We start from the raw sequence: 12,366 nt of genomic DNA on the forward strand, positions 1-12,366 counted from the left end.
GACAACAGAAAAGTGGGTGGAGGGAGATGTCTTGCAGTGTAAGATATGACAAAATAATAATAATTTATAAATTACCAAAGGTTTATGAGGGATAGGGGAGCAGGGAAGGAAGGGAAAAAATGAGGAACTGATACCAAGCGCTCAAGTAGAAAGCAAATACCCTGAGAATGACGATGGCAACAAATGTGCAAATGTGCTGGACATAATGGATGGATGGATGGATTATGAGAAGTGTTGTACAAGCCCCCAATAATATGACTTTCAAAAAATGTGCTGAAAAGCCCGGCTTATACAAGAGTATACATGGTACTAAATGAAAGCCCTCCAATAAGCCAACTGAAAAAACCTAAGCTTAAATAAAACAGCCTAACAACTTAAAATTGTTTTACAAAGTTGTTTTTCAGTTCAGAACTTAAATCCTTCCAACTCAGTACAGAGAGATCTACTTCATTCTGACAGAATTGCATTGTATGGCATTATATTTGACTGACAGTAAAACAGGCAAAATGCAGCCCTAGTGGAGCAGCGGTTATATGTTCAGCCACTAACGGAATGGTCAGTAGTTCAAACTCGCCAACTTCTCTCCAGGAGAAAGATGTGCCAGTCTGCTTCCATAAATACTTACACCCCTGGAAAATCTACAAGCTGGTTCTATCCTGGCCTATAGGGTTGCTATGAATCAGAATCATGTTGGTAACAGATTTTATAATACACAGAAAGAAAACCATTAGCACAAATGGTAAATAATGCAGGAGGAAAACCTGGCAAATGACTTCCATAAACATTACAGCCAAGAAAACCCCATGGGTTGCTATGAATCAAAATCAAGTGAACATCACTTACCAACAGCAGCATGGAGTCTCTGTGTCGGGCGTGCAATTAATGTGCTCAGTGGCTATTAGTAAGGTTGGAGGTTTGAATCCACCCAGAAGTACCAAAGAACAAACACCTGGCCAACTACTTCAGAAAAGAAAACCAGCCATTGAAAATCCTAGGGGAATACAGTTCTATTTGGAAACACACTGCACTGATTTTATAATCTAAACCAAACTCAATGCCATTGAATCGATTCCAACTGATAGAAACCCTATAGGCCATAAGGATTTCCAACACTGTAACTCTTGATGGGAGGAGTAGAAAGCCTCATCTTTCTCCCAAGGAGCAGCTGGTGGTTTCAAACTGCTGACCTTGTGGTTAGCAACCAAACACCTATTCTACTATAAGCATATTTAAAATTATATAAAACACATTTTTAAGCATGTATGAAGGGGCTTCAAGAAGTTTATGGAAAATGTATATTATGAGAAAAAGAAAACCTGTGCATAAATTTGAAATGTTTTGCACCAACGTAAACTTGTACTAGCTTGGTATAACATATCTCTACAAGATCCAGTTTGGGGCACTAAAAAAAGGCTAAGATGAGTTTGAAATGATTCCCTACAAAAGCAGTGAATATTGCTAAAATTAAAGCAAGAACAAATATCATAATTATTGTGATACTTGGGTAGAAGAATGGTGAAATCACTAATGCTTTATGAAAATTTTACAGAGAAAATACCCCAAAGAAATCAGCAGTTCACAAACAGAGCATTCTTTTTAAGAAGGGACAAGAGGATGTTGGAGATGAAGTCCACAGCAGCAGATCACCCACATAAATTTCTGAAGAGACAATCTTCATAGCCTAACTGAAGATCGATGATTAACAGCAGAAACCATTCTTAACACAATAAACATCTCTGTTCAGCTTATACAATTCTGACTGAGAAATTAAAATTAAGCATATTTCCACTTGATAAACTCAAAACTCATTGCTACAAAATTGTTGCTGATTCATGGCAGCCCTATAGGACAAGGTAGAACTGCCCCTGTGAATTTACAAGGTTGTAACTCTACAATAGTATAAAGCCCTGTGTTTCTCCTAAGGAGCGACTGCTGGTTTCGAACTGCTGGCCCTGCAGGGGGCCGCTCAAGTCATAACCACTACACCACCAGGGCTCCTTTCCACTTCATGGGTGCCAAAAATATTGTACCGATATCAACTAGAGACAATAATCCAACTTTCGATAAAAATTTTAAACCACAAGGATCAAGATCCTGACACACTTCTTAGAAGAATTGTAACAAGCGATGAACATGGCTTTACCAGTACAAGCCTAAGGCCAAAGTACAATCAAGCCAATGGCTACTAAAAAGCAGAAGTGATCCAGTCACAGCAAAAGCAGACCAATCAAGAGCAAAGGTCACGGCAACACTTTGTGTGATGCTCAGGGCATTTTGTTTGCTGCAGTGCCAACACCACTCAAGAGGTTTTAGCAGAAAACACCCAGATAAGAGTATTTCTCCACCAAACAATTACCTCCGTTATTCCTTTCATCACACAAGTGCAATTTTGTGAGAATTTAGATGAAAAATCCTAGGCATTCACCTTACCGTCCTGATTTGGCATCCTCTGACTTTCTTTGTTTCTAACCCTTGAATCTTTAAAGGGCACTCATTTTTCTTCAGGTAATAATGTAAAAAAGACTGCATTGATGGGGCTAGACCCCCAAGACCCTCAGTTATCTAGATATGGACTAAATGGCTGGTACTGTTGCTTTCAAATTATCTTGACCTTGATAAAACTTATGTTGTGAAATAAAGTTCATACTTTTTGTGTTTATCTTTTGTTTTTTCTCATGAATTATTTAAAATCCTCTTGTATGCCAAAGTATTCTTAAGGAATAAGTTACTAAGCAAGGTTGAAGTGTATATATATTAAGAAAAATGTCAATTGCCATTCAAAAAAAGGCTTTGGGAGACATCTGCTAAAAGATGCGATAGAGGACAAAGACAGAGTTCTAAGTAAAAGTGATACAGCAGTTTAAAGGAGTTACATGCAGAACAAAAGGATAGAAATGATTATTAAACTCATGTGAAGGGGAGGGAGGGGGAAAAATGAGGACCTGATGCCCGGAGCTTAGGTGGAGAGCAAATGTTTTGAGAATGATGAGGGCAATGAATGTACAAATGTGCTTTACACAACTGATGTATATATAGATTGTGATGAGTTGTATGAGCCCCTAATAAAACTATATTAAAAAAATCCTCATGTGAAGACAATTACAGAGTAAAAACAGCATACCTGTGATGCCTGTTTACAGACCATAAGTCTGTAAAAAAAATTCTGCGTAATATCCATTGTGTTAGTCTAGATTCTCCAGAGGAACAAGCCCACTATATCTATGTATATGTCTATAGATAATATAAATGTCAAGGAAGTGGCTCACATAATTGTGGAGGCTTGGCAAGTCTCAAGTCCCTGGGTAAGGCATCCACCAGAGGCTACGGAACCCCAGACTAGCACATGACAGGGCAATGGGCTTCCAGGCCCAGGGTGCAAGGTGTAGACGGTGGGTGTGCTGACCCATTGAAGGAGAGCTGAGTTTCTTAATCCTGCCTTAAGGAGTAGGGTACTTCTGGCACTTGCTAAAGGAGCTGGGCTTGCTGGCCCTGGAGCAAGAGAGCGAAGCACCTTCAAACAGGTGGCTTACCAAAAAAGTAGGGTACCCTCAGGCACTGACTGATGGAATTAAAGAGCTTTGTAACAGAGACACAGCCAAAGAAACACATGGCTGAGAAGCTGTCCTAACTTAAGAACTGTGCCCTGAGTTGTCCCTGACCCCAAATTGCAGCCTGAATAAAGCCCATACTCCAGAGTATTGTCTGTGAGTTCTGCATGGCTATTGCAACAAACTATAGAACCCAAGAGAGAAGCAGAAAGTGCCATGAAAAAGACAGTGTCAGAACTGATAAGTGATGGAAGGGAGGAGGTAGGTCTTATGTGAACAGCATCTCCCTCATGAAGTTGGAGGAAGTACACAGCCGTTTTTACAGTGGGGCTCAGCGCAACGACTCCAGACTCGTGGAAGCAAGAGACTTAAAAGGGAAAGAGTAAAGGGTTTGGGAAAGTAAAACTTTTGATTCCTACATGGTTACTCAGGTTGTTGTTAACTGCAATGACGGAAAGGAAGCAATGCTACACTGCAGGTGAGGGGAGAAAAGCTTCAGGTGGAGGGTGAGACCATGGCCCAGATGAGCTCAGACAACAGAGGATCATTTTTTCTTTCCTTTTTTTAATAAATCATTTTATTGGGGGCTCTTACAGCTCTTATAACAATCCACTGTATCGAGCACATTTGTATATATGTTGCCTTCATCATTTCCAAAACATTTTCTTTCTACTTGAGCCCTTGGTGTCAGCTCCTTTTCCTCCCCCTCCCTCCCGAAACCTCCCACTCTCAGGAACCCATGATAATTTATAAATTAATTTTATTTTCATATTTTATACCACCCGCTGTCCCCCTTCACCAACATTTCTGCTGTCCGCCCCACTGGGGGTGTGTGGGGGCGTGTGGGGGGGTGTTGTACATCGATCATTGCAATAGGTTCCCTTTTCTCCCCCTACCCTCTTGGTATCATTACTCTCATTATTGGTCCTGAGGGTTTATCTGTCCTAGATTCTGTGTGTCGAATGAGAGCTCTTATCTGTACCAGTGTACATGCTCTGGTCTAGCCTGACTTGTAAGATAGAACTGGGTCGTGATAGTGGGGAGGAGGCGGCATTAAAGAACTAGAGGAACGTTGTTTGTTTCCTCGGTGCTATACTGCACCCTGGCTGGCTCATCCCTTTCTTGTGACCCTTTTGTGAGAGGATGTTTAATTGTCTACAGATGGGCTTTGGGTCTCCATTCCGATCCCCTTCATTCGCATCAAAATCCTGTTGATACCTTGTGATCACATGGGTTAGTGTGCTTCTTCCAAGTGCGCTTTCTTGCTAGGTGGCCGCTTGTTTAACTTCAAGCCTTGAAGACCCTAGATGCTATATCCTGTAATAGCCGGGCACCATCAGCTTTCTTCAGCACATTAGCTTTTGAACCCATTGTGTCTTCAGTGATTGTGTTGGGAAGGTGAGCATCACAGAATGCCAGGTTTTTAGAGTAAAGTGTTCTTGTGTTGAGGGAGGACTTGAGTAGAGCCCCAATGTCCGTCTGCTACCTTCGTATTTAACATATAAATATATATACATAGACCTATATCCCTATCATTATATATTAATAAATTTACATATGTACATAAGTATGTTTATACTTCTATAAATGTCTTCTGCCTATTTATTTCCTCTATTTCCTTTTATTTCTGCCTGTCCCACTATCATGTTTGACCTTCATTTGGCTCTGTGTACTTCCTCTCGGCTACATTGCACTTGATGGAACCCTACCAGGCATTCTAAGCCCTCCTCACCATCAATTTTTGGTCCCTTGTTGTTCCCTTGTCCCTGGGCTTGTTGGCTGCTCCCTCCTTTTCCCCAACCTCCTCCTCTTCCCTGGCCCCCAGAACCATCGGTCCCATTGTCTTCTCCTCAGGATTGCTTATCCTGCCTATAGTTCCAGGTCTGTCTGCTGAACCTTAAGAAATGTTTCCCGATCGGGTCTGATGCAGTGCCAAGCTCTGCCCCTGAGTCCAAAGTCTAATTTCAGGATTCCTCAGGGACTTTGTTGCTTTCTCCCCTTGCTGCTCTGTTGCGCCCCCTTCATGTTACTCCCCAGTATGGAGGACAGAGGATAATATTCAAGGCTTGAGAGCTAACTCAATTAGTTCTGCTGGATTTGGGGACTTGCTTGGTGCCCATTATTCCTTCTTTCTCTTCAATTTATTCTGTTTGCAACAGAAAAATCTACCTTGTGCCTACTCTACCACTGGGCTTTGGAAACAGAGAACTCGTAGTGTACGTTTCACAGGTGCATAGATGAAGAATTCTGCCCCTAGAGTGAGAATTCATATTTGATTCAGGTGATTCAAAAGATGAGATTTAAGACTTCTGAGGTGATGTTATGGTGTGAATGTTTTAAATGCGGAAAGACCACGGATTTGTGGGTCTCAAGTGTTATGCTACAGATTGAACTGTATCCCCAAAATGTATGTGTTCCAAATCTTAAACTCTGTGTCTGTGACTCTAATCCCATTTGGGAAGGAGTTGTCTTTGTTAAGTTAAAGACACATGGAGATCTCGAAGGAACCAGGAAGCAAAAGCTGCTGACACAGCACCTTCCCACAGAGCTGAGAGAGCCTTTCCTTAGTCAGTCCTCTAAAGGTGGACTTCTGAACTCCTAACCTGTGAGAAAATACATTTGTTTGTAGCCATCACCATCACTTATGGCATTTCTGTTTATAGCAGTACTAGATAACCAAGACTCTCATAGATTCAGAATCTCCCCTAAAAGCACTGCACAGAGTAACAACAATGTTCAGAACAGAGTGAATTACCTGGAGGTGCTCCTCAGGCACGGTCACAGGGCCGCACTTTGTGTGCTCTGCACATTCCCCAGTACAGTATCTGTGAGGGTCATTTTCCTTCCGCAGATATTGGTTTGTTGCACATTGTCTTCAATTCATTTGGACATTAGAGTTAATTATAAAAAAACAATAGTTTACAGCAGTTAAAACCATTGAATAAAATCAAGTCGTTGCTACAGAAAAGTGGACTAGGAAGAAATTTGGGTTCTATAAGAAACCCTCCTAATCTGATTTTTCAAAAATGCAAAGTACTTTATAAAGTCAGTATATAAATTTGAAGATGAAAATGTGGAGAACAGAAGACAATTACAGAAGACGGAAAAAGATCCATCTCCTAATGAAAGGATAGGGAAAGAGTGACTACACAGTATGCCCTTTTAATTCTTTTCAAATGCCTCGCACATTGATCTCAGAACCAGAAAAATTAATCACTTTAGGATAACAGTGCATAACATGCCGTGCTGCAGAAGGAAAGCCCGCCGCACAGTGGAGGACACCATCCATGTGTAGGAGAACACACCTGCTCAGTAAGATCGTGCCAGCTGGTCGACGGACCTGCAAAGTCCTCTCTAAATATGAAATAGCCTGTGGAAAAAGTTTGTTCTACATACAAGTTTTTAAAAAGGATGGGGAGAGAGAGACAAAAAAACAGAATTATTACCAAGGGATAAATTATATTTAAAACAAACACAGGATATTAATGACTTCCCTGTCGTCACTAAGTAGAAAGCTTAAATCTCAACGATTTATCTAAATTATTTCAAGTCTGAGACTGATTTAGGTGATTCCTAAAACTAAGGTGTTTTATGTTTAAAAAAAAAGAAAACTCTGTTCGGACCTTGCTGATTTCTGTGGCCGAAAAGGACTTGCCTTAATGACAACTCTCCTTCCCAAAAGTGTGAATCTGTCACAGCAAAAAAGCTCTGGCTTACCACATCATCAAGTCAGTTTATACTCAGGAGAATGAGCACTCCCATCAAGAAAATGGTGCTCTCAATAAAGCTCAAAAACACCTTTTCCCAACGTTCACTGGTGGTCAGTAGGGGCAGGAGGGAGGGGACAGGGGGCATCGCTGCTAAGTGGACGTTAGAGATAGTTGCCCAACATGATGAACGTAAGCAATGTCACAGAACTGCACATGTAAACACCGCTGAATTTGTGATGCATGCTGTTAACACATTAAGAGACAATACCAGCAGGTATACTAGCTCTGACCCACAGGTCGGTTTACCAACCTTGATTCTGTCTTACCATCTCAGATGAGTGGCACCTTCTATGTTGCCCTTGTTCCAGTTTAAAAGCTGGCAGAGTGATTGTTTGCAGAAAGATTTGAGAACAATGGTATCTTGAACTCAAAATTTTAGACCCATGAAAAACTAAAGAATCTGAAAACTTAAAAAAAATCGTCTAACTCTTTTCGGCATAACCTGCCCAAAAAAACATGCGAGAGAAAGCAAAAAAGAACTTGGGAAGGCTGAGTCAATGTTAAATTATGAAATCAGAAGACTAATTTAATATCAAACACAAAGATTTTGGAGAGTGCATCACAAAGACCTGTGGTGAAAATTAGACTCCATAGCAACACCCTATCAAACTTCCTATCGACACCTTTTAATTCAGTCATTCACAAAATAGCCCATTTATATTTTTCTTTGTGGAAGTAGAATTTATACACAATAAAATATACCTATTTAAGTATATTTTAAGCCAAGAGTTCTTTATGACATACCTTTACAAGGTATCTTTTTTCAGGGAGCAACCTGAAATGAAAACATAAAACAGATGAATTACCATGCTGGGGGCCAACCACTGTTTCTCTTTCATTCAGAACACCTCTTGCAAGAGCCCCAAGACACTGCTGTGGAAGCAGGCGCTCTCTGTCCTCAGTCATCTCAACTGACCTCACCTTGCCTTGGCTAGTGTGCTACATGCTAAAGCACTGCACTGGGGAGTATGTGTCATCTCATTCATCTGGGATGCTAAGGATGGACAAAGACATCAACTATTCCAACACTAAACCACTACAGATATAGAATTGATCTTTTTCTGGGATCCTCTAAAATACAAAAATTACATTGTGCCATCTCTCTGGGTAATAATTTTGTAAACTTTCTGATTGTTGTATATATTACTTTCTCCTCTTATTTTTCTGCCAACCACTTATTTTAGCAGTGCCTTTCAGATCTGCTATTGACCACATCCAAGGACATTCATTTTGTTTAAATTATTCATGAAACACAGCCTTTAATCATATTTCAAGGCCTTCATTTTCCAGAAAGTATTTTCATCTTGAAGCTTACTAGCCTTTATTTCGCTCCATCTATGGACTTAAAAATTTTTCAGTTAAAAAATGTTTTTCTAGTTAACATATGCAAATATCTTTAATATCTAAAGTCACAGTAAAAAAAAAGATGAAAAAATTGTGGTATACTTACTCTTCAATACTTTTATCATAGACAGTCTTGATCCTTAAGTGCTCATCAATATCTCTCTTTACAAGATGATTTGTCTTAAGATAAACCTTATTTATGACCTAAAAAGGAATAAATTTGAGATTAAAATACATTCCTATATACACACGGTATATACATATTAGTCAATAAACAACTGAATTTAAGAGTGATGTCTAGAAACTCCCCGGCTTCTCGCATCCACCATTACAACATTTGGAGCCTCAAACAGTCAAAGGCACTATTATCATTTGGGAGGCAAGCACTATGAGTCACATGACTAAATATATCCTTACGGTGACAGCAGCTACCAAAAATTTTTGGATTTTCTGTCATTTGCTTGAAAGTTTCTTCTATGGATACTCACATTGTTGAATGATGTCTCAGAAAATGATGAGAAGAGAATAAAAGAATATTGCTATTTGAAAAGAGAATAAAGAAAAGTGTTCAACAAGAGTGTTTCACTTTGAATTTTTTCTCCAGATCGTTTACATGATTTTTTCAATGAAAGAGGAAAAAATGATTAAAATGGTTTCGGCAGTATCAAGATTTCAGGTAGCAGATTATTTCATATCTAACAAAAAGCCATTGAAAAGGTGCAAACACACCTGCTTGTGTGATGAGGTGTCGACAGAAATGGGCATCAGAAGTTCAAAAACAAGCAATCAAATTGACATGAAGGAGCATAGACAACATGGAGACCCCAAAACCACCTGCAAGATACCTGGACAGCCCTCACAGAAGGGCCACCTGGAAGAGATGATAGATCCAAAGTGCAGGATAGCACTGTTGAAACATATAACTATCGTTCCTCCCCCTGCTATTATGGCCTTATTCAACCTCATTAATCTTGTTAGACCTGCGTATGTTCACTTATATAATAAAGATCATTCAATGCATGAAATCCAAGATGGATAGACCCTTCAGAAATAGTCATGGGAGTAATGGTTCCCTGAGGGTACAGAAAGAGTGGGAGAAAGGGGAGGGAGGGGAACTGATAGCAATGAGGACTGTATAACCCCACTCGAGGGAAACAAATAACAGAACGATAGGTGAACGGGTACACGGGATGGTATAAGATATGGCAAAAACAGTGATGATGATAATAATATTTCATATAATAACAAGGGTTCCTGGAGGATAGGGTGGAGGGTGGGGATAAAGAGAGGCTGATACCTGAGAGTGCAAGAAGGAAGAAAATGCTTTGAAAATGATGGTGGCAGCAATTGTACAATCATGTCTGATCTAATTGAACTACGGATTGTCACAATATCTGGAAGAGTTCCCAATAAAATGGAGGAAAAAAAGTGTGAACAAGGCAAAAGGGTATTATATCCCCAGCTGCATTTTAGGAAATCTAGAATATAAAATTGTTAAATTGAGACTCACAATCTTCTAGGAGCCAGCGGTTAAGGATGTGGGGCTTTAGAATTAGAATCTAAATTAGAATTTAGACTGATTGGGTTCTACTGTTAGCTCCACTATTGCTAATTCTTTGATCTTCGGTAAGTTGTACAAATTCTCTGGGTCCAAGTTTGTGTGTAGAATAAATAACATTTTAAGTTAATATATATAAATCGCTTGATACAACTGATGTATGGATTGTTATAAGAGTTGTAAGAATTCCCAATAAAATTATATATATAAATCTGAATGAAAATAAATACTCAGAAAATGGTCAGTATTATACAGGTATGTGTCACTCAATGTCCACAGTATATTCTTCTGTGAAATAGGACGTTCTGTGATCTGGACCTTGGTGTCCCACTTCCAGTTGCTCTTGCTGCTGTTGCTGCCACGGCTAGTAGGGGCGGGAGCAAAGCAGAGGAAAGGAGCGGCAAAGGTGTGGAGTGTGCCCAGCCCACCCTTCCTCGTTGTTCTGCCCACCCGAGTATTCAGAGCAGCCTGGACCGGTAGGCCCTACTGCTGCCTGCCCACCAGACAAAGCCTTTGATACAGGGCCTCCAGTCATGTTCTCTGCCTCACCCGCCTAGATCCCACCCACGGTCCATCCAGAGATTGGGTTTGGGATCTTTAAAACCAATGGGGGAAAATAAAAAACAGAAGTGCTTAAAAAGATTTTTTTTAAACCATCTACGGGACCACAGATATACATCCAGTTGGATACAGTTGGGCACTGTTCAAAAGGATGCTAAGTTATCTGCACGTGTATTATCATTAAAATCACTTTCTTCCATCTTACTTCCTATTGCTCCCCATTCCCAAACAGAACTATTCAGGATTTTCTGCCCACATCCTGATTACCTGCCCCTTCATTTGTTCACAATGTTCCTCAGGCTTGCTTATGCTTTTCCCTCCCCTGGAAATTGCTTTCTTCCATAAATCAGAAGCCTCCTCTTCCAGGACGAAGAAGGTCATGGGAGAAGAACTCGGAAACTACCCTAACCTGCTCTACGGTAGAAACAATCCCTTCTTCCTCTGACTTTCATACTATTACCTTTACGACACATCATTTTCTATGTGGAACTATAATTAGTTCAACTATAATTAGTGCAGACACTTCTGCACTAAAACACAGCACAAGCATAGGTCAATACATCAATTTCAAACACTAAACTATGACGAACATATAATTAGAAACAAAATACTCACTGGGACAAATGAAACTATCAATCAACAACACTGATGAAATGAATACGCAAAAAGTAAAACATTTTGAAATAAATACATTGACATTTTTCTTTAATGCTCAACATATAGAAAAATAGATTGGTGAGTCAAGATGCAAAAAGAATCCAACAGATACATGAGACAAAAGTAACATCATTCACTCATTTAAACAAGTGCAAGGTACCGGGGATACAGACATAAAGTCCTTAACCTCAAGGGACTCATGGTCATTTAAGGTCAAATAAATTCAACAATGGCTGTAATAAAAATGAACACAGATCACAAAAAGGAGTAACTTAATTCAGGCTTAAAGAAGGACACGAGGGTGAGAGAGTGGGGGAGGGAGGGACGGAAAAAAGAGGAGCTAATAAGGGCCCAGGTAGAAAAACAATGTTTTGAAAATGACGATGGCAACATATGTACAAGTTTGCTTGATAAAATTGATTTATGGGTTGTTATAATACCTGTAAGAGCCCAATAAAACAATTTATTTTAAAAAGAAGAAGCTACTTCAAGAAGAAGGTAATGGACAAAGGGGCTTCAAAAAGTTTACTGAAATTTTTCATTATCTTTTCATTTGATTTTGCTACAATCTTACTGCAGTCCACCTGGTCCGAGAAAAGACTTGAAAGAAAAAATAAGGATAAGCAGGCTCCTGAACTTAGATTCAACAAACCAAACTAACTGGAATCAAGTCAATTCTGATTCATAATGGAAGAATCTACCCTTGACATAGAAAAACTAGTTAATTCAACTTACAAGTTGAAACTTTTTGCCTAAAAGCACTCCCCAAACCAATGCCTCAGAGTGACAGAGTCACAGATGGACTGGTTTGAAGAGTTAGAAGACAGTTCAAGACTGGCAGCATTTAACTTTTTTTTTTTTTCATTTTATTAGGGGCTCGTACAACTCTTATCACAATCCATACATACATCCATTGTGTCCAGCACAT

At 39.7% G+C, this 12,366-nt stretch overlaps 1 protein-coding gene across 2 annotated transcripts in view; it reads right to left on the reverse strand.

Annotated features, from left to right (window-relative positions):
- The window catches only part of LMLN (leishmanolysin like peptidase), a 39,053-nt gene that overhangs the window by 15,619 nt on the left and 11,068 nt on the right, over positions 1-12,366 (reverse strand). For both annotated transcript variants that reach the window (XM_045287556.1, XM_013007142.2), the window contains exons 2-5: positions 8,769-8,866; positions 8,063-8,093; positions 6,854-6,936; positions 6,304-6,421 (exon numbers count right to left, since the gene is read on the reverse strand). In XM_045287556.1, coding sequence (XP_045143491.1) covers positions 6,304-6,421; positions 6,854-6,936; positions 8,063-8,093; positions 8,769-8,866 — 330 coding nt within the window. The remainder of the gene's footprint in view (positions 1-6,303; positions 6,422-6,853; positions 6,937-8,062; positions 8,094-8,768; positions 8,867-12,366) is intronic.

The sequence above is a fragment of the Echinops telfairi genome, unplaced genomic scaffold (assembly GCF_000313985.2).
Source record: "Echinops telfairi isolate 266 unplaced genomic scaffold, ASM31398v2 ScPeMD7_17;HRSCAF=63, whole genome shotgun sequence".
NCBI lineage: Eukaryota > Metazoa > Chordata > Mammalia > Afrosoricida > Tenrecidae > Echinops > Echinops telfairi.